The sequence below is a fragment of the Rhinatrema bivittatum genome, chromosome 4 (genome assembly GCF_901001135.1).
Source record: "Rhinatrema bivittatum chromosome 4, aRhiBiv1.1, whole genome shotgun sequence".
NCBI classification, from domain to species: Eukaryota; Metazoa; Chordata; class Amphibia; order Gymnophiona; family Rhinatrematidae; genus Rhinatrema; species Rhinatrema bivittatum.
Window position 1 is genome coordinate 200,326,045 of NC_042618.1, and position 27,678 is coordinate 200,353,722.

At 44.8% G+C, this 27,678-nt stretch overlaps 1 protein-coding gene across 1 annotated transcript in view; it reads right to left on the reverse strand.

The window, feature by feature from the left end:
• CACNA2D2 (calcium voltage-gated channel auxiliary subunit alpha2delta 2) overlaps positions 1 to 20,303 on the reverse strand; it is a 1,734,543-nt gene extending 1,714,240 nt beyond the window's left edge. Inside the window, exon 1 of the mRNA XM_029599532.1 lies at positions 19,709 to 20,303. Within this exon, the coding sequence (XP_029455392.1) occupies positions 19,709 to 19,833 (125 nt within the window). The 5' untranslated portion in view covers positions 19,834 to 20,303. The remainder of the gene's footprint in view (positions 1 to 19,708) is intronic.
• Between the last annotated feature and the right edge of the window lie 7,375 nt (positions 20,304 to 27,678).

Below are 27,678 nucleotides of genomic sequence, written 5' to 3' on the forward strand. Positions count from 1 at the left end.
TTAGGGATTTTGGAGATGATGTAACAACATGGAGTTGAAGTGTACAATTGATTGAAGAACATCGGGTGATTCCTAATATTGTAAAAGAGGAGGAAGTTCATATAAGAAATACTGTATGTGGATAATATATGAAAGAATTGTGAAATATAGTTCCTGAGGAAGCCTTGGATAGGAGAAACAAATAGGATCCTATAGTGTTGGACATTTGGATATTGTGGGTTTTAGCAATAAGGTATGAATGATATGGATGTGTGAATGAGATTATAGGTGGGGAGAGGGGTAGTTTTTAACTATGTGTTGTTTGTATACAATGATGTATTAATAAAGGGTGTATTTGTGATAAAATAAATAAGTGTTTCCTTTGTGTGATGAAGGAATTATTGTATTAGGAAACTAATGTACCTTCTGTGATATATTACCAGAGATATACCCATGCCAGAAATGATATTCAAAGGTGATAATTCAGAGGAACTGAAACAAATCTCAGTGAACCTGGAAGATGTACTAGGGGCAACTAGAGCAGCAAATCACCTGGACCAGATGGTATACATCCCAGAGTGCTGAAAGAATTGAGAAATGAAATTGTGGACCTGCTATTGGAAATTTGTAAAATATCAATAACAATCCATGGTACCTGAAGATTGAAGGTTTGCCAGTGTAATGCCTGTTTTAAAAAGGGATCAAGTAGTGATGCAGGAACTTACAGACCAGTGAGTCTGACATATGTGCCAGGCAAAATGGTAGAAACTAACATAAAGAACAAAATTGCTGAACATACAGATAAGCATAGTTTAATGGAACAAAGCCAACATGGATATAGCCAAGGGAAATCTTGCCTCACAAATCTGCTATTTTTTTTTTGAGGCTGTAAATAAACATGTGGATAAAGGTGAGCCAGTTGATATAGTGTATCTGGATTTCCAGAAAGCATTTGATAAAATCCCTCATTATAGACTTCTTAGGAAATTAGAAAGTCATGGGATAGGTGGCAGTGTCCTATTAGGGCTTGCCAACTGGTTAAAAGATAGAAAACAGAGAGTAGGGATAAATGATACATTTTCCCAGTGGGAAAAGGTGAATAGGGGAGTGCCCCAAGGATCTGTTCTGGGACCAATGCTTTTTAATATATTTATAAATGACCTGGAAATGGGAACAATAAGTAAGGTGATTAAATTTGCCTATGACACACAATTAATGCTATGGGAGTCTTTGTTTAGTGGACCCTTGGGCCGACCCGCTGGAGACTGGGAAAGATGGTCAAAGTCTCTAGTGAACAGCAGGCCAGGAGGCAGATGTTCAGGCAGGACGTAGATGCTCTTCACCCTGGAAGCTGGTACTCCCCCGGGAGGAGCCCGTAGGAGCCCAACCGCTGGGACTTAGACAGGTTGTGGATCAGGACAGGTAACTGGAACCAGACTAAGACAGTAGCAATACTGTAACTGGGTTCGGGTTCTGGAACCAGACAGGAAATGTAGCGAGACTCGGGTACTGGAACCAGGCAGGAACAGTAGCAAGCTTCAGGTCCTGGGACCAGACAGGAACTGTAGCTGGATTCGGGTACTGGAACCAGGCAGGAACTGTAACAGGATTTGGGTACTGGAACCAAGCGGGAACTGTGGCAGGATTCGGGCACTGTAGCAAGCAGACACGAACCAGCAGGTACGTGTCTGCTTGCAAGCAAGCAAGCCGACACGAACCGGCAAGTACTGTAGCAAGCAGGCCGACATGAACCGGCAGGTACTGTAGCAAGCAGGCCGACACGAACCAGCAGGTACTGTAGCAAGCAGACAGGAACCAGACAGGTACTAAAGCAGGAACGGAGTGACGAAGCAAAGCGGATCACTCCGGGGCACAGCGCAACAGGAAACCGGGAAGCTTACCCATTGCAAGGCAAAGACTGGATGGCCGCGGCTGGCTTATCTGACGTCAGAAAATAGGTGGAGTCACCACTGGCGGGAAACGGCCTAGAAAAGCGCCCAAGTGGCGTGCGCGTGCGCCTAGGAGCTGGGCGTCCATGGGAGGGCTTGCAGCGGCACAGCCCCAGCGGGGATGCCGTCAACCAGGCCGCAAACCAGGCCCCTGGAAGCGGGAGCAGGTCCGGGAATCCGGAGGTAAGGGCCTGGCCGCGATGCTCGTGACCAGAACCGCAACAATTAATGTTGTCAAATCACAAGAGGATTTCAGAAATTGCAAGAGGACATTGCAAAACTGGGAGACTGGGCATGCAAATAGCAAATGAAATTGAATGTAGACAAGTGCAAAGTGATGCACTTAGGGAAGAATAACCCAAATTATAGCTACAAAATGCAAGGTTCCACATTAGAAGTCACAACCCAGGAAAATGATCTAGATGGCGTCGTTGAAAATACGTTGAAATCATCTGCTCAATGTGCAGCAGCAGCCAAGAAAGCAAATGAAATGCTAGGGTTTATTAGGAAAGGAATGGAGAATAAAACAGAAAATATCATAATGCCTGTAAATCCATGGTGTAATCCTTGAATACTCTGTTCAGTTCTGGTACTACATTTCAAGAAAGATATAGTAAAATTAGACAAGGTACAGAGAAGGGCATCCAAGATTATAAAGGGGATAGAAAATTCCCCTATGACGAAAAAAGCTAAAGAGATTAGGACTCTTCAGCTTGGAGAAGAGATGGCTGAAGGGAGATATAACAAAGGTCAATAAAATGATGAGTGGAATGGAATGAGTAAACTTCAATCAGCAAATAAATAAATTGTTTACTCTTTCACAAAGTACAAAGACAGGGGGACACACAATGAAGTTACTGTGTTATATATTTAAAACTAATAAGAGTAAATATTTTTTTTACTGAACACATAATTGTTACCATTCAACGACCCGCGAGGTGGAGGGCTTCCTGTGCCTTCTGGAGGCAGCATGGCCCAGTGTGAGTCACATCCAGGCTCCGCCCACTGGGGCGCATCATCATCCCTCCCGGAAGACCCCGCATTTGCGTGGGAAGTTTTGAGATTTAAAGCCCTGAGCCCAGCACAGCACTGCCTCAGCTACAGGCTTGCTTGTACTGGCGTTCTCATTGGATTCTTGTTTGTTTTTGGCGTTACTGACTCTGGACTGTGCCTTGGATTTGCCTTCTTGCTGCCTACTTGGCATCACCTCTCAGCTTGTCAGCCGTGGCCTAAGGTAAGACTGTTGTTCTACTTAGGGATTCACTATCATATTTGCAACAATAATTCAGCTCTGGAATTCATTGCCAGAGGAAGTGGTGAAAGCTATTAGTATAGCTGCATTTATAAAAAGGTTTGAACAAGTTCCTGGAGGAAAAGTCCATTAACAAATATTAAGGTAGAGTTGCAGAAATCCACTACTTATTCTTGGGATAAGCAGCTTGGAATCTATCTACCCCTTGGGATCCTACCAGGTACTTGTGACCTGGCTTGGACACTGTTGGAAACAGGATACTGAACTTGATGGACCTTTGGTCTGACCCAGTATGGCAAGCCTTATTTTCTTATGTTCCATGACAAGAAGGTCCATCTCCTGTGGCTGGATTTTGGCTTCCTAAGCAAAGGTCCTTTGCCTCCAGGCATGGTGTTGTTTGGAAGATAGGCAATGAGATATAACCTTCTAGTCATTTGTGCCTAACAGATATGCAGTTACATATACATAGGGGCTAAACTTATGCACAGAAAATGTAGGTATGTAATTTTGTAAAATAGAAAGCAATAATTAGCACAGAACTTGTATCAGACATATGCATGTGAAGGGTACCCTTTTTGGTAAGCATGTAAATCATTATATATGTGCGTGTATAGTTGGCCAATATGCTAGATATTTTGTGTGAGGATTCCAATGGATGTATGGATGATGACATCATTATCTGAAGCCTTTTCTTACATGACCTTGGCCTTAGCTCCTCACCTGAGTAGCTAAGATAGTAAGGCCCTTCATTCACCTGCAGGGTCTTGTTGGCCCTGTGTATTAAAAGACTTCAGAGTGCTTTTGTCTAGAGGATTACCTTAGTTCTATGTTACCAACAACCACCATTGTTGTTGAAGTATATATCTGTAGGGGAAGCTGCTGTGGTTGAGGTAATTTCAATCTGTTGCATCCATCGCTGCTCGACGCCCTCACTCCGCCCTCTCTACCTTTGTGGCGACTCCCTCCGGGTCTGATGGACGGTTTGTTGCCCTGGCGTCTCCATATTGTCTTCTTCCGGCGTCCCCAGACCAGCACGATGCTGCTGATCCGCCATATTCCTGATGACGTAGGGCGCGCACTCCCATTGATGTACCAGCAAGGGCGCGAACCTCAGGAGAGTTCCCCAAGATGACGTCATCCGCTTCCAATATAAAAAGTCTCAGTATTCGCTAACGATTTGAGTTAGCAAGGATTGATTGCGGGGATTCATCTGGACCCGCTTCTCTCTACACTACTTTTCCTCCTCGGACTTGCCAGGGGTACCCGCTCCTCGGGGACCTCGCTCTATTTTCTTTATTTCAGATTGCCGACAGGAACCGGTACCCACTCCTTGAGGTCCTATGTTCCTAAACACTCTGAAGATTCTCTATTGCCTGGAAGCAATCGCAGATACAGACATTGTGAGCTACTATTTCAGATTACAGATAGGAACCGGTACTAGCTCCTCGAGGGCCCATGTTCCTGAATACATTGAAGATTCTCTACTGCCTAGAAGCTTTCACAGATACTGACAATTGTGAGTTACCATCGCTCTCTCAGAGCTTTCCCTGGAACCATGTACTCACTCCTCGAGGGCCTAACCCTTTCCAGCTACTGAGCTTCAAGACCTTATGTGAGTTATTATCTAAGTACAGGGTATGTATACAGCATACCCTGTCTACTCACTATCTATAATTTTTCTACAGCTCAGCAACCCTGGGATCGTAGTTACAGTACCTGAGGGACTTCAGCCCTGCCGGGCATATCAGCTCACTACTGCCACCTCTGGTGGTTCTACTAACCTGTCTAATAAAAGAATTATCTGTGTCTGTCTCCATACCCAAGCCTAGCCGGTGGTCCCTCTCAGGATATCCTCCTGGGGGCGCTGTCATCTGCCATCGGCCCAAGGATCCACCATTCTACATTCTACTGCAGCTGAGTGCCCTCTCCAAGCACTCCACTGATAACAGATTGTTATCTACTCCCTCTACAGGAGCTGAGCATATCAGATGGCTACTCCCTAGCAGATCCATTACAGATTGCTTACTCTGCCCATGGAGCATTACAGTTTGCTAAACTCCTCCTTCACAGGAGACGTATTCAACAGATTGCTAACTCCTCCCCTCTGGAGGAGCGATTCATAACAGATTGCTACTCCCATCTGCTTGCTCCCCCCATCAGCATAGCAGAATTATAGCAGACGATAACAAAATCAAACTCTAAAGAGTTGCTTTGTGTGGGCTCTTCTCCATTATAGCGGGGTAGAAGGGTGAGGTGACAAGGTAATGATTAACTCTAAGAATTCCAGATATCTCACACTGTTGTGCTTTTCTGAGGAAGTCTTCAAAAAATTTCTATTGCCTATATGCCAGGTAGAAGACAGGGGCTCTTGGGGAAATGTTGTAAGGGCCAGTAGACTGCCATAAGCATGGGGAAATTTCTGAGAGGTTTGTGTTGGAAAGGTGATGAAGAGATTCGCAGCTGTGAGCTGAAACCCTTCTGGTGGAAAACAGGACCCTACCACTGGCTTACTGGGTGGCGAGCTGGTGTGTGCAGAGTGATAGTGAGGATTTGGCCTCTAGTTATTTGAGCCATCTGTTTACCTCCTGGTTAGCCATAGCCACCAAGGTGTAAAACTGAATATGGATCCTATTAACTTCCTTCACATTTCCAGGTGGAGGAATAGATTTTGATGCAGACAGCTTCTATTCAAAAGAGAACCTACCTTCACATCCATATGATGCCACTTCTCAGCTGGAAGGTTTCCTATTGGTGAAAAGGTCACTATTTTTCAGCACCTTGTCTCACCATTGTGTGATGGTAGTTGAAGCACTGCAGCCATGATGTAATCCTCTAAAGGCTATCTCTGTATTTCTGGCTTAGCTTCATATACATCTCTGGCACTCAGAGGATGTAAGACCTAAGTGGTGATATGGAGCTCTGCGGTGTTAAGGCCATTACAGCATGGAAGCTTTGCCTAGACTTGACACTCATATTCTGAAGCCAAACTGAGGTTACTGATTGAGTAGAAGAGAGAAGGATGGAGGCTATTGGAATGGAAAAGAGCATTTCACCAATACTTAAGGAGCTTCATCGATTGTTGGTTCCTAAGCGAATCAAATTTAAAATCTATACTTTGATTCACAAGATTAGATATGCTGAAGATACCAATTGACTTTCAACATTAATGATTCCCCTATGCCTCTACCAGATTCTTGCATTTAGCAGCTGCAAATTTGTTTAGAGTTCCTACTGTAAAAGATGTGAAATTACAAGAAACACGATTAAGGGCTTTTACAGTGACAGCCTCAATGTTGTAGAATATGTTGCCAGCCAACCTTTGGAAGGTGAATGACTGACATTCTGAAAAAATGATAAACACTATGTTATTTAGGGAAGCATTTACTGATATACCTTGACCCTGTAGTTTTCATAATGGACTGTATGTGATTCTGATGAGTTACAGTTTTTAAAGATTTTGTATTATGTGTAAGCATGTTGTATGCTTTAATTTTTAGGTTTCAATGTGATCCGCCTTGAACATAACTGCAGATATGCAGAATACAAAAGCATTAAATAAATAAATAAATGCACTAGATACATAAGTAAATTCAGTCCAGTGTGTGGGTGTGAGAATGAGTGCAGCAGGCTGTCGTGAAAGGGGCTTGACTCTAAGGAGAGACACTAGCCTACTATGTAAAAGAAGAAGCCATACACACACAAGGTAACAAATATAAAATGTTAATTCAACTTTATCAAAAAAAGGAAAAGAAGGGAATGGAAAGGAAAGAATAGGAAATTCTAAGGACATCGCTGTCTACAAAAAAAAGGCCCCAGGAACAATAGGAGGCTAGGTCCTGATAGGCTTAGAGGGCTGGAAGCAATGGCGATTTGTATATACAAACCAGCTCAAGAGTGGCCAAGAGGCCCTCGTGAGCACGGACAAGGCACTCCACCACCATCGGCCTCCTGAGATCAGCTTGCATGTGGTCGACCACTTTTCCCTTCCTCAGAACAGTGACGCCCATAGCTGCAAGAGACAGGGCCCCTAGGCCAGCCAGAGGAGCTTCTGCCGCAGGACCTGCCTCCACAGTCACAGGATTCTGCCCTGACACTAAAGGAAGGTGCCCTCCATCATGCTCTCCTCCCTCCCCTGGCAATGATAGGGCACCCCCTCAAGACTTGTGTCCTGAGGTTCCTGGAGAAAACAGGAAGGAGGCCCTATGCGGGGGAGGGGGGGTTGTTCAGTAAGGGAAGGCTGAAAGTAAGTAATAGATTCAGGGAGAGTTTAGGGAGGCTGATCACCAGAGGCCTTGGGTGACAGTGGCGGCAACGGCTGGTCACCTGCAGCCAGCACTGCAGTTGCATTAGCAAGAGGGGCCTCTTCCATCTTCTCTTCCTCATCTAAGGAGGAGCTGGTGTTATCTATGAATGGAGGGGGGGGGGGGGGGAAGTGTATGGCAAGCCATCAGCTGGTGTGCGAAGGCTGTGATGTGGAGCATCATAAAATCTGTAAGTGTGCATTCCATTTGTGGGAAGGGTGGAGGCAAAGGAACATGATCCTTGATGTGAGACATCCATCTGCTAAAAGGGGTTCAAGGCAAAACATAGGTTTTAAACAGAAAGAGGCTTCTGTACAGCTGCCCTGTAGAACATGCTGCACGCTTATAGGTGAATTTTCAAAGGAGTTATGGGGCGGATTTTAAGAGCCCTGCTCGCCGGTGAACCTATTTTACATAGGCCTACCGGCGCGCGCAGAGCCCCGGGATTCGCGCAAGTCCCGGGGTTTTCTGAGGGGGGCGTGTCGGGGGGCGGGCCCAATCCACGCGGCATTTTCGGGGCGTGTCGGGAGCGTTCCAGGGCGGGCCCGGGGCGTGGCTACGCCCTCCGGACCCGCCCCCAGGTCGCGTCCCGGCGCGCTAGCGGCCCGCTGGCGCGCGGGGATTTACGTCTCCCTCCGGGAGGCGTAAATCACCCAACAAAGGTAAGGGGGGGGGGGTTTAGACAGGGCCGGGGGGGGGGGTTAGGTAGGGGAAGGGAGGGGAAGGAGAGGGGAGGGCAAAAGAAATTTCCCTCCGAGGCCGCTCCGATTTCGGAGCGGCCTCGGAGGGAACGGAGGTAGGCTGCGTGGCTTGGCGCGCGCAGGCTATACAGAATCGGTAGCCTTGCGCGCGCCGATCCAGGATTTTAGCGGCTACGCGCGTATCTACTAAAATCCAGCGTACATTTGTTTGCGCCTGATGCGCCAACAAAAGTACGCCAAATCGCGCTGTTTGAAAATCTACCCGTATGTGTGTAAATGTAATTTACTATTGTAGCAATTTTCAAAAGCCCAGGTAAAGTACATTTACATGTGTAAAACCCATTTTTAAGTGTGTAAATGCTTTTGAAAATCAGGGCCTGAGTGATAAAATTAGGGATGTGCAATCTTTTTTTCCCGCATTAGGCAATGTCAATAGAATTGCCTAATTCGGAATGGTTTGGGAGAACCGAAAAACGATTGAATTTTTTCCAAACTTTCGGAAAAAATTCATTTTTGAGTTAGTGCGTGCTAACTCCTGAAACTGCGCACTATCGGGAGTTAGTGTGCGCACTAACCCGAAAATCGGGGCCCCCGAAAAAAAAAAAAACCCGCCAAACCACGGGAAAAACGAAATTCCCGTTGGGGGGGGGGGGGGGCCCCGGATCGAAGCCCGACATGAAATTTTTACCTGAAGCACATCTCTAGTGATAATGGCTCAGAGGTAGGTTGGGTTTTGATAGAGGCTGCCATGGATCCCAATGCTTCATGATGCTTCCACTAGGCAAACAGAGCTTGTTGGAAAGGAGGCATAGAGATTCCCTGCTTTAGAATTCTAGAGTTTTCATTGACACTAACAATATATATAGTTGATCTGTGACTGTTGTTAGAGTACAGCCTCATGGCAAGGCACGCCATGATGCAGGGGTTGTGCTTTGGTCACCATTCCACTGGACTGATGGCGTTTATGTGTATGACAGATGCATCAATTCTGCCTGCAAGATAATAGTGGGATATATGATGAAGCTGCAAATAGAAAGGTTATGTTAGCACCTCTCAGATGGGCATTCTGTGAGCCTACCTCCGGCCTACTCCTACCTAATTTGCAGCTGCCCCAACAACTCCCCTTTCTAGCCACACAGCTTCTAGTCCTTCTTCTTGAATCTTCAGTCCTCACAGATGAGAAGTTTGAATTATATGCTCTTAGTTGTATGATGCAGGTTATGCAGTATCCACAATGGCAGATTTCTGTTCATGCCAGCTAACTCCTCACGATCCACCCTAACAGTGGCTCTTCCCTATCTCTTCTTACATACATATAGGATATGTTAAAGTCTGTGCCCTGCTCCTTTCCCCCAAAACTTGTCACTGTAAATGACACTTTAATGCTAAGACACGTAGTCTCGGCTGCCCTTTTCCCATTGCCATCACCCCTGGAGTTTTCCTAATGCCGTAAGGTGATGTCCTCTGAAGCTCCTTGCAGGGCAGTGCTGCTCCCCAGCTTTGGAAATGGGGCTACACATTGCCCCAGTGCGGCCATGTATGAGGAAGCTCCTTAATACTTGAAACCTTTTCTCTGGCTTCTATGCCAGAGAAAAGTGCAAGAGTGCAAGAGTCTCTACCTAGCTCATGTTGTTTTGCATATGCATCCTAGCTGCATTCTCTTTATTTGATCCCCTCTAGCATTTACCTCCCAGGGACAGGAGGTTCCACAATTGAATTCCAGACACAGGCTCTGCCAGGCCTGGCTCAGGTGCCTGCCAATTCACTGGGCTCAGCAGATGGGAACAAGAAGGTCTTCAGTCTTAATAATTGATGTGGCTAGCCTGGCCATATCCCTAGCCAAAAAATGTGGCTTTCGTGCTAGGTGGCCATTTTGAAAAAAAAAAAAAAACCCACTTCAGGGTAACTGGAAAGTGTGTGTGTGAAATATAGTACACATGTGCTAGAGATCCCAGAGTATGCACAAAATATTGCACATACTGAAATATATGAGCATACTTTAGGGGGCAGAGAAACATTTTAAAACCTTTGCCAATGGTTGCACACAGGTTTTAAAATACTTGATCTAATCTCTGTGGACCTCCATACCTGCATATTTGGTGCCACACAGACAGATTTGAAAGTTATGCTCGGTAGGTCCAGACTGTGTATACTTGTGAGAATGATTATGAGAAAGAGGTATGAATGGGCCCTACCCAGGGTGGATGCTTGCACAGCCACTGCCAATGACACTTTTCAATAGAGAACTGCTGCAAATCTGACTCTTCAAAAATAGCCAGAAACAGCTTCAAATAGAATATTTTGGTAACTTTTTCCTGAGACTTTTTCCTCAGTTCCATTCCAATAGAAAATAGTGTGACATAGGCCAACTCCCACAATATTTCATGGAAAGAAAATTTTAAAAATGTGCCTGACCCAACTTATACCTAAACTAAGCTGGAGCAAATGTACTTGGAATAGTTGTTGCCAGAAGGCAAATAAAAGCTGCATAAGTGAGTGGACAAATAAGCCTTTGGGGACAGATGTGGAGGCAGGGAGGAGCCAGATAATGGAATGTATAGGTAGTCTCTGCTTCCTTGCTCTAGATGTCTTTATGCAGGCCCTAACTACAATCTTTCAGAGTTTAAAAACACATTGCATGGGATCTGAATATCCCATTGTAACAGCAGAATAAGAAGGAAAGCCCATTTTCCTTCTGGAGTCCAAAATTGCTAGGTGATTTCAAGATTCCACAGACAATTTCTCAACTATTTATAGGTCAAACATTTTTTATTCAGTCATAGATTTAGCTGGAAAAATTCCATTTGCAACAAACAAAATACGACAAGCTATGTTTACTGACAGATTAACAAGACAGTTTTCTTTTTTCAAGGAAATATCAGAAACTAGACAACATACAGTTCTAGTGTTACTTGATTGGCAATTTAAAAAGTGGGAAAAATCCTTTGACATGATTTTTGAATCTAGTAACTGGACCAACTTTCAACAGTTGACTGAAACAATAGCCATGAACTCTAAATGTAAATAAATGCATTTTAAAGTAATGCATGAGATGTGTTTTATATGCCAGGAAGGATTAGAAAGACAAATCCTTCCACTTCAGATCAATGTTTTAGATGTCATATTGCCCGTCCCCAGAATTTGCTCCTTTAAGTCTTGTCCCAAAATTTATTCTAGAAGAGCACTTCATTAAACTTCTAAGAATGTTGATCATTACACTACTGAATATATTACTAAACATTAGATATAAACAGGAAAACCATCAACTATAAACTGGATAAAGGAACTCTGATGAAACAAAACAGGAGAAAAACACAAATTTAGACAAGGAGAGACAGACTACAGAAATTGTATTAACGTCACCAATCTTTTAAGATTAAAACTCTAATAATTGCATTTGATCAAACCTGAAAAGCAAAATTCTTCTTTAAACACAAAAGGGTCCATATTCAGCTGCTGAGCGGCTAGACAAGTTAGCCGGATACACCTATGTGATTAACTTAACCGGGATATTCAGTGGCGCAGCAGTACCACTGAGCACTGAATGTACCCGGCTATCTTAAAAGATAGTCGGATAGGTATATCTGGCTAACTTTAAATCTGCCTGCTGTGTGGTCAGAGTTAGCCGGTTAGGTTCACCAGCTAACTCCACTCTTCCCCAGGATGCCTAGCACCCGCCCCCGACATATCCTGCTAAATTCTAGCCAGATAAAGAGTTATCAGATTAGAATTTAGCCGGGTAAGGGGGTCATTTACCAAGCAGATCGCACGTGAAACCAAGACGGGGGCGGAGTCGGGGTGGCATCAGCCCCGGAAGAGGAGGAGTCGGGGCGGCACCAGGGCTGACGCTGCGAAGACTTTGCCGACAGCGAAAGGTACGCTTGTTTATCGCTGTCAGTTTCGCGCCAAACTACTACACCTTTTATGGTGCATTTATTTGGCACAACGCCGGCAGCGATCGCAGGACTGCCCCCCCCGTTTCACACACACACACACCCCCTCGCCCTCCGTTACCACGGGATTCACTATGCCTTGCGGCATTTGTAAATCCAACCCTAAGTTGCCAAATATCGCAGCTAAGCCACTTAGACAGATGACAGCTAACTTTTTAGTTTAAATGGCTTTTGAATATCTATCCCTACAAAACTAAAAATAGTTTGGGAAATGAACACAGGATGGTAATTTGCATGTGCTGAGTGTTTTCTTTTTTTCAGGTTTTGTATTATTTTAACAACGTGCCTAGTAGTAGAGGGAGTTTGTGTTGCTGTTACTTAGATGACACCAGAATCAGAAATGTTTGTATTTAGTGAGTTCTAGTGAGAAAATGTCTTAGTTCTGCTCTGCACCCACTGTTGTGGGCTGGAGGCAGAATATCATGGTAATTTCTTTAGGAGGCAGGTTTCATGGTAATTTCAAAGGAAAATGTAAAATATTAAAACAGAGCAAATTTCCAAAAGTCCATTTATCCATGTTACATAAAACTTGGGTAAAACCTATTGACAATTACTGTAGCAGTTTTCAAAAGCTCACTTACATGGGTAAAGTACATTTACACACGTAAAACCCAGTTTTAAGCATGTAAATGCTTTTGAAAATCAGGTCCATTGTAGCAATGTTCAAAGGCTTTTGAACATTGCTACAATATATGCAGGGCCAATACAAGGGTCTGTAGCGCCTTAAGCAGACCAATGTAACACCGTCCCCGCCTCCCCCCCCCCCCCCCCCAACCCACCCTGAGTTGACAGTGGCCCTCAGATATGGTCATGTTCCCCTGTTTATAGTTTTCTCTCTCTTTCTCTCTCTCCAGCCATGTTTCACTCGCCGCCTCCTGGTTCGTAACTGGTCTCATACCTCCATTTGCATTTTGAAAATGGCATGCCCTCAACTCCAATGGCACCCTTTCCACTTCCGACACCCTAGGCGGCTGTCTAGTCCCACCTAATTGTCATACCAGCCCTGAATGTATGCTACTGAATTATCAATAGGTTTTTACTCGCATTAGTAGGTGAATTTTAAAAGCCCTGCTCGTGCCAAAATCGGGAGATACGCGCACAAGTCGGGCTGGCACGCACCAAGCAGATTTTAAAAGTTGCCCGAGAACACGTATACCTTCCACTGCATGCACAAGTAAAAAATTTTTAGAAAGGAGCGGAGCATGGGCGTGGTGGGGCCTGGCCAAGAAATGTGCACGTAAATACATGTACGTCCTTTCACGTGCCAGGGTCCCCTGCCACATAAATTTACTTCTGCTATGGATGGCATGTAACTTTGAAAAGAAAAAAAATGTAGGTAAGTCAGTGGGGTTTGCAAGTCCTATCCCTAAACTGGGAATGAACTGGGAAAACAGCAAATATTATCAATGTGCATCCCTTGTAAAATTCCCTCAGTTACGTGGTAGATTATTATTATTATTATTGTAGAGTTTTATACACCATCGTTCGGTATTGCCATCATAAAAATGGTTTAGATGCGGGATTTGAGTGCAAATGTGCATGTCCATTAAAAATCAGGGGGTCGATTTTCGAAAACATGCGTGGGTATCCATGTGCGAGCGGTTCCCGGCGGTCCCCTAACCCCTACCTAGGTAGGCAAATTTTTTTTGTTTTAATACTTACTGCTCCGGCACCCGCATGGCCTGGCAACGTGCGTATCCCCCGCATTTTACACATGCCGGGCATTGAAAATTCAGGCTTATGTGCACACGTACACAACTCCTACCTGTTTTATAATGTGTGCATTTACACACGTATCTTATAAAATAGACGTGTCTGTGGGCACAGGTTGAATGTGCACACATGCGCACCCTCACGCCTATTTAAAAGTTACTAAGTGCACACCTATATGGGTAAATGGGTTTTTAAAAACTGCTACAATAGAATGTTATATTTACATTTTCCTTTTGAAAATTACCCTGTAAATGGTTACATTGAGCCTTGTGATGGTCAAGTGTTCAGTTTGTGACGCATGTGAGCATCTATCAAGTATGTCCCAACAGAAAAAAAAAAAAAATGAGAATCACTGAGAAGCTCCTGAAAAGCAGAACATAAATTAAATAAAAATGAACCATCATTTGTTCTTACTGAATGTCTGTTGCAACTAAATAAATACCATGAAAGAATTACTTTAAAGGAAAGCAAAGGTTGGCAAAAATGATCATCCTTACTCCCTTAGTAGTTTGAAGTTACTGATGCAGTTGCCTAGAAGTGTTTGCGCTTTTTCATCTTCCAAAATGCAATACATCTAAAATGTAAATTGCAGAAAAAGTCACAGTAGCCAATTCTGTAGCTTATGACTGCAGAAGATTTCCCACTGCAACATTAATCGTCTCATCTGCTGTCAATGCAGAGATTACAACCCAACATTATCCTGTTGTCCTTAACCGGCATTTCATTTTGCAATAGAAATACTGATGTCTGTTCTTTCTCTGCACCCACTGATTACCCAACATTCATTCCCTGTCAGGCACAGATAATGCTCAGCAGCCCATCCTATGGCAGCATAGCTTTAAGGAGACTTCCACTGTGTCCAGCCTCCTCCCTCAAGAATGTTCTAGAGGTTTATGGCTGATTCCACATTCCATCCCTTTACCCATTTTCATTCTTCATGGGTAGGACAGGTCCGGATTGTTCTTATGACTTTCAAGGTTGTCACCATTAGTTCTGATAGCAGACTATTCTGGAGCCTTTGCATTCGCATGGGTCAGAATGCTTCCCTCAATTTTACTGTGAATCTTTCTTAGATCAGGCTCATCTGAGAAGATGATCCATAATCTTACATCTCATTAGTGCCATAAACTCTTACATACATATTGATAGGGCATGTTTAAATTCTTAACATTATCAAATATCTCTTTGTTCATGAGTCATTCAAAGTTGATATTTTGGATCAATTTTCAAGAGTATGCTCTGGGCACAGAGGGAATTGTACACTATTTTAAACAATCTCTTGTCACTTTCAGTTTCATAAATGCTGCAGTCTTCTTAATAGTTCTGGGTTTTTTTCTACCCTCCCAACTGAATCTTTCCAATAATGTGACCAATTACTGCATCTCATATTCTAGATGTAGTTATATTCTTGGCTTATATAAAGCTAGTAATACTTCCTTTTCACTATGCTTACATTTTATCAGCAACATCTTTCATGTACAGTCACTAGATTTTAAGTGTATGTAGGATGTTGCCAAAGCTTCATTCAGCCTCCACACATTGTTCTGCTTTTTTTTTTTTTCCCCATATTTGCCACTTTTGATTTTAAAGAGGCTTCCATATAGAAAGGCTCTGTGACTCAGTCCTTACTGCTGCAATATGGGAGATCTGCTTTCATATGTCCTGCCCATTGGGGCCATTCAGGTCTGAGCATGCCACAAAGGTGGTGAATTCAGACACGGGCATGAAGGGAAGACAATTGTTGCTGTAAAGGCCTCTATTAGTCAATAAAAAGTGCTGAGGGTGTGCCTTGGAAGAGGTGCCCTCCAGCTCTCAGGCCTCCAAAGGTTGGGTTCTCAGAGCTGTCCAAGTATGCTGTCCGAAGAGGAAGAAGATTAAAGGGGAGAAAATTAAAAAAAAAAAAAAAGTTGTTTCCATGTAAGAAACTCTTTCCTGCATAAACAGGCTTTTCCATCCAGCCTGATTCAAATGTGTGACTTCACAATGTCATGACATAACAAAACAAAATGGAATGTAACCTCACTAAAGAAGCAAAATGACTGTCGCTCACATTAATGAAGCAGAATGGTTCTGTTGCATACAAAAATGTTCAAAGTAGCAACAGCAACCAAAACAGGAAAAGGACAGAGTGAGTTAAAAGGGGTATTGTTAAAATACGTATTAAATTCCTCCAGAATACAGTATGCAACCTTTAAATAAATTAAACCAAGTAATGGACTGCAGAAGGAACAAAACTGAAAAAATTCCTGTTTGACTGGAACAGGAACTGATTTTGTAAAATTGTTGCTGGTGCATGTCATATGGGAAGATCAATAATAAAATGTATTCTATTATTTTAAGCTCAAAAGTACACTCAAAAAATATATTTGAAAAAATATAACATTAATATGTTGGTCTACTACATAGCCAGACAGCAGTATTCTCAACAGGTATCAGAAAAACACACTTATTTACATGTTTTATATGTGAGAAAGCTTTCTTCCACTGAAGTTCAATGGACTGATCTAAAGCTTTATTCTGTTAATTATTCATGTTATATATATGTGTGCATATATGCATACACAAATAAATAAATATTATATATATATATATATATATATATATATATAGCAATTCTGCAGCATTCCTTTGTAGTTCATCACATCTTGAAAACGAAGTGCCACTGAAACCAGGAGCAGCGGAAAACATTTTTACCCATTTCTGGATCTAAGCAATGAGCCAGAAGAGCTGCTTAATGCCACAGATTTAATAGCTTACTAAAGCGTATGGCAGCTTGAACACCGTGCCAACAACCATATACAGATGCAAAAAAAAAAACCAAAAACAAAATAAGGAACCAGAAACAGCTCACTTATCCATGGCAATTGGGGCGATTTATGTCGAAATCCAAATTATAGAGTGCACTTCTGACTAATAAAGATATTCAGTTATTATTATGCACACCGTTTAAAGGGGATTTGCTGATAAGCAGCAGAGAGTCATTTGCACAATAGTGAGTGCCTTGGCAGGGATTAAGGCACTGATCAGGTGGGAATTTATTGGATGCGTATAGAAATATACACACACAGTACTGTGCTCATGCAGATCTCAATGCTGTGTAGGAATCTCACTGTAATTTAGCATTAGTTAACTCCAGCTTAAAGTATTAATGAGAGATTGAATGGCTGCTTCAGTCCTGTTGGCACTATAATAAGCATGACACTATAGAAAATAAATAAATATAAAAATATATGTCCATAAAGTACTGGGGCACTGGTCAATGAAATTGCCACAGCAGCTCCTTCCAATCTGAGGGATTTGGAAAGAGGGCTAAAACACATCACGGAAATGCACAGTTGACAAATGGATGAGCAGCCCAACATAAGGAGATTAAAACTGCACCAGTCCTACTGGGCAAACTGATCATACTAAGCCCTGCTGGGGTTTGTTTTCATTAAAACAAACAAACAAAAAACCACACCACAGTAAGAAAACCAGCAGCAATATGCACATTCCTTAAAACAACCTTACTAGCCATATTCAAGTTACCTGCTTCTTGGCTTCCTCTTTTGTTCTTAATCCTGGGGGGTGGGGGAGGAGGGTGCAGTTTTCTAGTATATTTTCTCTCTTATATTCTCAATTTTTTATTCCAATAAAATGTGTGTGCCTTTTATTATGGCCATACTTAGTACTCTAAACATTCCATTTGCCAAGTACACTCTTTAGCTGTCTGTTCAAGCTTTACATGTTTCAGTGTGCTCCCTGCATGGGGTTCTGATGGGACTCCGCACAGCAGTGCCCTGATTTACTTAGATTCATAATACCAGGAGCAGATAAAATAGGAGGAGCCTTCACAGCCTTTAAATACTAATGTCTCCTGTAAAAGTAAAAATTAGAACTGGGCAATGTGATCTTAATTATTTTGTTTATTTAACTGCCAACTGAATTATCTAAAAACATGCTTTCCCTTGGACTGATACTGGAAGCATATAGTAATGCTGAAAGGTGGGAGAACTATCCAAAATTAACATTTTAAAAGTCACAAATGGCAGAGTGCATTATGATGAGTTTTATGCAACCACCCCAAAAGTAGAACTTGCATAAACTGGTGGCAAATAAGACACTGTATTCTAGAGAAATGTTTTGTAGAACACTTGGACTTTCTTTTCAGAACTACATGTAAAATCATAAGGGATAGATGCTCCCCACTGAAGAAAAACTCTCATCTCACAATTCATAATTTTAAAGAGATCCATTTCTCTTGCAATGGTTAGTCTACTTGTACCTCTGCAGAAGCATGACCCTCACAAAAACAAAAAAAACAGCAGCTCTTTAATAGAGTTTGTACAGCATTTTAAAGTTTATATTTTCTTGAGAAATATGGTGGACAGCCTGATATTGACACCAAACCCTGCTTATACTTCAGCTGCTTCTTATGATTCAGTACCTACCATCACTACCCGTTACCTCACCCCATTAAAAAAAAAATCATTCTGCAAATTTTCTCTCCTGACATGTCAACATTATATAGTACAATATAATGCAGTTTTGTATGAGTCTTATGGTACTTGTTATAATTTATATATTGATGGTGCAGGTGTAATAGTATTTTTATAAAGGAGGTTAGGGAAAAAGGAAAGATTGAAAACTGCTTCTAATGTTTCTCCTGGACAACATTCAATGCCCTCTGCATTTTCCATCTCACTTGGTTCCCTTGGGACTATAATCAAGTTGTGTTAATTCACAGAAAATATTAAAAAAGAATCAGAAGTAGTCAATGCCCATGATCCTGTCAATCTGTTCTCGGTTTATGGCAAAACTACTTATTCCTGGATGGTGCATACTCTGCCAAGCACCTGTACGTCAGAAATATGAGCACCACTTTCTCTCAATAAATTAATGCTTGGGCTGCCACCCAGTCCAACAACTCCCTTCCACACCCCCGACTTTGGATGGAATTGAGGTCTTTTGACAACTTTTCTTCTACCTTTCATTGGCATTTCTAGGAATAAGACTATTTAACCGCCAAATTGGCTTCAAAGTTAGGTCTGAATGATGCATTCTAAAAATAATCTACAACAGCAATCCCTAAAAATATCAACACTTAAATGTATTAACTATACTGAAAATGTATGAACAATCTTATATGGTCTCCTATACAAATATGATCATACCCTACTTCTGTTACTACTATATAGCCATGTAGATCATGCACTATTGATGCCTGCTGAAGTAGATTCAATGCTATCCAGTATCTGTGAAAACTCTGCATTAAACCCGAGCTGCACGGTATTCTCCAGCGAGCGCCTCCCGTTAATTATCTTAATTGACTCTAATGTTTCCTTCTGTAGCAGTATTTTTATTTTATAATTAGCCACCCTTTATGTCCTCAAACATTTCTGTCTCTCATATGTATTAAAAAGAAATTACATAAAAAAAAAAAAATAATACACATACACATTGGCCCTTGCCCTATTTTGGGAACTCTGCTCCACTTTTGCTCTTCGTCTCTCGGTAAGGGTGGAAACTCAGCCCTCTACTCTCGGGGTACAGAATAAACCATTAGCATCCTTGCACTTTATTTCCGCCTGCGATTGGAAGGTGCCCCCCCCCCCCCCCTTCGGATCCTCATCTCCGGATAAGAACTCCTTCGGGGAGGGGGGGGGGGCAGGAGGCAAAGCAACCTGTTTGCTCTTGCCCCTATCTCCCTCCCAGCTCACCGCTGGGCAGGGGGCCAGACATGGCAGCGGTTTGCAAGCGAAGTCTCGGGACCCCTTGTTGGTGTAAACACAGCCCGCTGCCCTGCGGGAGGGGGCTTTAAAGTTTGGGGGGGGGGGGGTGCGTGCGTCTGGGGCGCGTCCGGGCCGCCCGCGGTACTTACGTGTACTGGTGGGGGAAGCTGTAGCCGTCCGCGGTGGGCGCCCACAGGACGAAGACCAACAGGATCTGGACGCAAAGAGCCGGGACGATGAGAGATGTGCTGCAGGTCTGAGCCGACATCGCCATTTTTCCATTAAAGATTCAGCCTAAGAAAATGTTGAGTAATAATTCTCCCGTTCCTTGGTGTTTTGTTTTTTTTAAATCGTGGTCTTTCAGTAAATCCTCGCTTGGAAATCTGCAGGGTTCTTTTTTTTTTTTTTTTGGGAGGGGGGGGGGGGGAGATGGCGATGGGGCGGAAGAGAAGGAGGCAAGAACGTTCCCGATTCACCGCTGGAGCAGCTCACCAACTCTTTTGCTCCCCAGCTCGGAAGGAGCGCGGGCACCGGCAGCAGAAAGTGCAGTGAGAGGAGCAGTTTATCAGCTGCCGCCAGGGGCACGGGGAGGGGGGGCGCGGGCAGCTGCGAGGGGAAGCTGGGAGGAGGAGGAGGCGGCTGTCGGCTGCCGCCTGCCGCCGAGATGCTCTTCTCAGCTCCGCCGTAGCAGAAAGCACTGAGCGAATACAAACTGCTACTTTCTCTCTCAAAATATGCAGCCGACCTGCCTCCCTCCCTCCCAGGCTCGTGCGCACACGGCCAAAAGCCAGCTCCCGCGCGCCGCCTGCCTGCTCGCGCAAAATCCTGCGCGCGCTCCCTTCCCGGAGCTGACAGCTCGCGCCCTCCAGCTGCGGCGAAAAAAAAAACCAAAAAAAAATTAGTAAGCTCTTTCCGGCCGCTGAGCGCGCCAGGACGAAACCTGGCGCACTACAACAATGACTAGGTAAGTGCTCGGCTCCCACCTTGGGCTGCATTGAAACCCAAATTCTGGCGCAACTGCAGTAAAAGCAGAGCATTTCCTTATTTGGGTTAAGGTGAATCGCTTTTTCTTCTTCCACACGTGACTGCATCTGTTTTTGTAATGCCTCTTAAATATTAGACATTTTTTAATTTTTATGTTTAAGTCTAACATATGTTCTGTCTCAATCTTTATTCCGGTATTTAAATGTTTGTATGATATTACATAGCAAATTAGAAAAAAAATCAAACTGCTAACTTTGACAAATTTTGGGTGATATATTATAAAGTGATAATAAACTTAAAGCAAGTTAACTACAACTGTTTCAGTTTCAAAATGCTATTAAAATATCATTTATTATCCACGGCAATTTGACAACGACTTCTTTTCCAGTACACACAGTATTGCATTGGTAGAGGGCAAAAATATTCTGGATTAATTTCAAACAAAACTCCCCTTTGAACTTGCATGGATTTATTTTTATTTGTAAATAAAAAAGGGAGAGAGAAATCGAAGGTAAAACTGTCATCTAGTTTTAGGGAGGCTTTAATTTGATGAATTCCTCTGAGAATCTATGCATGAAAATTGCAGGTGTCTGCTTAAACCCATTTCTCAAGGAAAATTAAGGAGAAAATATGCAGAAATTGCAAACTACAGACAGCTGATAAAGTTCTTGTCCCCCACCCTCCTCCATTTGCTAGTATTATGCATTATAGCATAGAACCTGATCTTTGAAGCAGCATTTCACTATCACTGCTCCTGCTAAACTGTGCACCTGTGAGCGCACACACACACACACACACCCTGTGCACACAGCAAAACATGGCATGCACAAGAAATCCTAGTATTTGGGCAAATTTTAAAAGGCCCACGCACATAGAATTCGGAGGTTACACGCATGGCCGGACCCTGCTTGAGCCGCACGCATTTTCAAAAGGGCCCAGCCATGTGCGTAACCCCTGATACATGAAGAAGTACTAGGCCAGCTAAAAGGGGCAGGCTGGGGGGGTCTGGCCTGGGCGGGGTGGGGGACAGTAGGCCCTGTCCTGGGGAAGAGCGCGTCAGCAGTTGGCCGACATGCAAAAGCTACTTCTGCTCCAAAGGAGCAGGTAAGTAAAAAAAAAAAAAAAAAAAAAAAAAACACCCCAAAAAACCAAACCCGCTAGTTAGAGTTAGTTTAGGGGTCGGCGAGGAGCAGGGAAGAGGAAGGGTAGATAGGGGTAAAAGAAAGTTCCCTTCCAATCCTTTCCTTAATTGGAGCAGACTGGGAGATAATTGAGCAAAGGTCCAATTGCTTCGCCACGCATAGATTACAAAATCCCCCCCTGCATGCGCGAGTCTGAACATGCCCACACATGTGCACCGGATTTTAAAATCTGGTCCACATGTGCGCGCGGGAACCATATTTTATAACGTGTGCGCTGATGCGTGCATGTTACAAAATTGGCGTGTCCATATGCATGCACCAGAAACTGCACACACATGGACACACGCGGGGGCCTTTTAAAATCTACCCCATTATTTGCATTAGACTGGCTCATAGTGAACAAATTTGAACTTGGCTTATAAAGCTGTACAAAATATTTTTGCACAGAGACTGTCATTTTCAGACTGGCACATGCGTGTGCACATTTGCAAACAAACATCAGACCTCACCCAGGTACGCAGCCTTTTTATAACATATTGCGTGTAACCCTTTACCAGGGAATGTGTCCAATTCCAAAGGGCCATAAAATAATTTATTAACTGTGGCTAGCTCCTCAGTCTCTTGCCCCACATTCGTTTTACAAGGGGTGGGTCCTTTCTGTGGAGATGAAGGAAAACCTTCTTGGCCCGTGCAGAGTTGTGTAGTATTCCGCAGGTGGGTGTTACCCCCTGCTCTTCTGGACAGGGACACTTACAAACCAGGCCAGACTCCCTGAATGGATGTTCAAATTAAAGTTTACTTAAATTGAGTTCAAAATAATCAAGAAGTGCAACAAATGAAATGTCCAGTTACATCCAGGGTCCTTAGATTTATTTGAGCCAGGATATGTCCTTCCAGGCAGGGGCCTGAAACTGGCTTATCCTCCATGACCAGGAATGATAAATAAATGTATCAAGTGGGCTGGGGGTGTCCTAACCCTGACAGATATCCTTCCCAACCAGTCCCTAAGGTCCACAAAGAATCCTGTACTCCAACCTGGCAGAGTCCTTTGTCCCAGGGGTGGCAACTCTGTTGGGGGTCTCCAGATGTCCTTCTCTTCTTTTCTCTCTCTGACTCCTCTTCAAAAGACAGATGCAGCCTTCCAGGAGGAAAGGCCTGCTACTGAAGGCAGTCCTTACAGCTTCCAAGTGAGAACAAGGAAGGGTGGCAGAAAACAGCTTCCTTCCCTCTTGGTGGTAAAAACTAAATATCTAATCAAAATGCTTCTCTTCTCTCAATCACAATCACTGCAGCCTCCTCTTGGACTGGGTGAAGAGGCACATAGCTTCCTCCTGAGTCACTGAGCAGGGGATTCTGCCTGCCAGAAGTTTCAGGGCAAAACAGCAAAAAAAACAAACCCAAATCCTTCTGCTTTTTTCTTTTCCCTCCAGTCCACTTCTGGGAATCTGGAGGGCGGTGTCTCTCCCTCTCTATGCCAAGCTGTGGTCCTAACTTGGAGAGCACATTGAAAATACTCCTTCTCCCTCAAAAATCAAATTTATACTGCCACACTCTCACAAGAGCTCTCCCCCCCAATCCATTGTGGAATAGGAGATCCTCACTCAAAGGCTGCCTCTGGGCGAGGGCCAATGCAGGAATGTGTCTCCATCTAAGCTGATATAAATCCTAAGGGCTAGGAGCTAGGGCCTATTATTGGCTGACTAGTAGGGATATGATTCGGCCAAACCTTTTGGTTCGGCCTTCGTTATCGGTCCGCCGCAGGAAATTTCATTTCCCACAGCTCGAGCCGATTTTTTTTCAGCTGTCCCGAACCAGAAAAAAAAAGTAACACCCCGACCCTTCAGATTTCATTAATTACAACCCCCACCCTCCCGACCCCTCCCCCCAAAACTTACCGAAAGTCCCTGGTGGTCCAGCGGGGGTCCCGGGAGCGATTGCCAGTTCTCGGGCCGTCAGCTGCCAGTAAACAAAATGGCGCCAGTGGCCCTTTGCCCTTACCATGTGACAGGGGCTATCGGTGCCAATGGCCGGCCTCTGTCACATGGTAGAAGCAATGGACGGCCCGCACCAACTTTAAAAATGGCACGGGTCATACATTGCTCCTACCATGTGACAGGGGCCGACCAATGGCACCGATAGCCCCTGTCACATGGTAAGGGCAAAGGGCCATCGATGCCATTTTGATTAGTGGCAGCAGGCAGCCCGAGAGGGGGAGATCACTCCTGGGTCCCTGCTGGACCACCAGGGACTTTTGGTAAGTCGGGGGGGGGGGGGGGGGGTCTGGCAAGTCTTGGGGGGTCAGGAGGGTAGGGGTTTATAATTAAATTTGAAGGGTTGGGGTGGGTTTGAATTTTGTTTTTTTTAATGTGCTCTTCCCCCTCCCCCCACCAAAAAAAAAGATAAGAAAAACCACACAATTTCATGGGTTTTCCTATCGTTTCGTCGACCTCCCAAACCGCAACAAAATAGGAAATATCATCTATATTTCCTATTTCGTCACAAACAAATGCACATCCCTACTGACTAGTGGGTCTGCCACAAGCGCACATTATAAAATAGCCTGGTCATGTACACGTGCCAAATTTTAAGCAGGCACCGTGTAATTCGGGAGATTTTAAAAGGGTCACATGCCGATGCCATTCCCAGTTGCCCAGTTAAGAGGTAGGTCCTCCAACCCCTCCCCTGGTTTGATAGCCTTCACTCCCCCTAGTTAGCCCCAACCTTTAAAACCCCACAGATCTGCCTAGCTTTCTTTAAAAATTAACTTGCACAGCATCTATAGCAGAAGTAGAGTTACACAGCCGTGGGCCTTGGCACACTGTGGGTCAAGTCAATATTTACGCGCATAGGGGCGGATTTTAAAAGCCCTGCTCGCGTAAATCCGCCCGGATTTACGCGAGCAGGGCCTTGCGCGCCGGCGCACCTATTTTCCATAGGCCCGCCGGCGCGCGCAGAGTCCCGGGACTCGCATAAGTCCCGGGGTTTTTCGAGGGGGGCGTGTTGGGGGCGTGTCAGGGCGGGGCGATCGGCACGGCGTTTTGGGGGCGGGACGCGGCGTTTCGGGGGCGGGCCTGGGGCGGTCCGGGGGCATAGCCGCGCCCTCCGGAACCGCCCCCAGGTCGCGTCTCGGCGCGCTAGCGGCCCGCTGGCGCACGGGGATTTACTTCTCCCTCCGGCAGGCGTAAATCCCCGGACAAAGGTAGGGGTTTAGATAGGGCCAGGGGGGGTGGGTTAGATAGAGGAAGAGGGGAAGGTGAGGGGAGGGCGAAAGCGAGTTCCCTCCGAGGCCACTCCAAAATCGGAGCGGCCTTGGAGGGAACGGAGGCAGGCTGCGTGCGCTGGCTGCACAAAATCGGCAGCCTTGCGCGCGCCGATCCTGGATTTTAGCGGCTACGCGCGTATCTACTAAAATCCAGCGTACTTTTGTTTGCGACTGGTGCGCCAACAAAAGTACGCGAACGCGCATTTTTTGTAAATCTACCCCATATCTTTGGTTCACACCCTGAAATGTCCATGCCCCACCCACACCACAACCACACTCACACACCCCTTTTTGAAAACTTTTGAAATGTGCGCGATGCCAGAGATAGATGCATAACTTGGCAGCTTTTAAAATCTGCTTGGTGCGTGCGAGCCCAGCTTCTTCACACATCCCCTAATTAACGCACATGTCGGGCTTTTAAAATTCACCTCATAGATGGTAACTTTAAATTGGGAAGGTAGGCATCCATATACACATGTATATGGGTGCACGCCTAGGTGTGCTACAGTTTTATAGCCGGCACTCAGGTATGCGCACATGTTATAAAATAAGCCAGACACATGTGTGCACGCCCTATTTTAAGAATGTATGCGCACAGCAGGGAAATGTCAGCTTTGAGATGTGCAAGTCAGGGAATTTTATAGCATGCATGCCTCCAGGACATGACCAGTTTCACCAGCTTATCCATCAGCTCGCCCAGTCTACAGCTAGGTCCTCTAGCTTGCATCCCGCCCCCCCAGCTAATCCTGACCCCTCACTCAGTTCATATGTGGTTAGAAATCATTTTATACTGACTTAGTCCTCAGCCATAGTAGAAGTAAAGTTGCACTGAAATGGACCTAGATGCATACCCATGAGTGTACATTGTCGTGGGCTCCACGGCTGGGCTTAATTTCTTCCTCCAAAGCTTTGCATGCCCTCCAATCCCGATAGCACTGCTGAAACCGTTGGTGTCCGCTGTAGTCCCAGTGGCTCTGGCAACTCTCCAACGCGGTTATTTGCAAGTCTTTCAAGACAGGCCAGAATCCCTGATGGGACTAGTCACCCTAGCAAGTATCCTTTCCCAGGCCCACACAAGTGGGGGAATAACAGCTTCCCCCCCAGGGCAAGGGTTATCAAACAAAACAAAACAACAAAGAACAGTTTATTATTAGTTCCAGCTTATTCCTCTTTCTCAGTGTTGTGCAGTAATCCTTCTTCTAAAGTCCCATAACAGAAAAACTGCAACCTGAAACCTCTTTATCCAAATGTCTGCTGTCAGGCTTTCATCCTGGCCATAACAGCCCTGTTTGGGGATCCAGCACAACTCGCCCCTTCTCCCCTATAGCTGTGCTACAAGTAATGCTTTCCCTCTACCACACAAAACAGTCAGCATGTTCCTTAGTTAGTGCCTTTTTGGAAAAACAGGTGAGACAAACAGTTTCCCCCTGCAGGTTCTCTCCCCGTTCTGTTTTACATTACTTCCCCACTTACTCTAGCTCCATGCTGGATAAAGAAGAGTCTTCTGTGAGCAGCTCCCAGTCCATCTCCTCCACTTCCTCAGAGGACCTGCTCTCTTCCTTTTCACCTTCACTCTGGGACCCACTCTCTTCTTCCCACAGCATAGACTCAGCTGACTCTAATTCATCACAATCCTCTTCCACAGCCACTTCAGCCCTATCCTGGGCTCGAGCCTTACACGGCTGCTCTAGAACCCGGGGTATTGTAGTTCTTACCGGTTATCTAAGCGCCCCCTGCTGTTTCACTTGAGGATAGTTTGGCAACTTTTTACTTCGGCTCAGCTTTCTACCTCTCCTTGATAGGGGCCTGTTACTTTCCTCATTACAACATACATGCACATTATCTCCTGGCCTCACCCAGGAATGCCTGTGCCTCACTGTAAAATGCTAGTTGCAACTGGCTTTGGCTTGGATGCAGACTATCCCTAGGGACAATACAAGTTAATAAAATCAATTATAAATCATTGATTTTATAATAATTATAAACTGTACACTGTTGTGAAGGCTACGGCTGATGTGACGGTCTAGAAAATCAATAAACTATAAGGCATTAGAGATGAGCTTCGTTTTTCTGGCTCAGGTCGGGTTTCAGTTCGGGCGCTTCGGGTGGTTTTTCTGCAAAAACGAAGCTGGAACCCGAACCCAGAAAAACGAATAAAACAAAAATACCCGGAGTGGAAAAAAACCCACCCCAACCCTTCAATTTTACTTTCTTACAACCTCCCCACCATCCCGATCCCTTTGTCCTTACGATGTCACAGGGGCTACCGGTGCCATTGGTCAGCCCCTGTCACATGGTAGGAGCAATGGACGGCTGGCGCCATCTTGTGCTCCTACCATGTGACAAGGGCCGACCAATGGCATTGGTAGCCCCTGTGACAAAGTAAGGGCAAAGGCTATCAGCGCCATTTTGAATACTGGCAGCCGATGGTCCAAGTGCAGGAAATCGCTCCGGACCTCCGCTGGACCATCAGGGAATTTTGGCAAGTCTGGGGGGGGGCATCCATTGCTCCTACCAGGTCAAAGGCTATCAGCGCCATTTTGAATACCAGCAGCCGAGGGTGTGAGTGCAGGAGATGGCTCCCGGTCCCCCCGCTGGACCACCAGGGAGTTTTGGTAAGTCTTGGGGGGGTCAGAAGGGTGGGGGGTTGTATTTAATTCAATTTTAGGTGGGAAACGAATAAGAATTAACGCATGTACGTATTGGGGGCCCCCTTGCCGAATGCAACGTA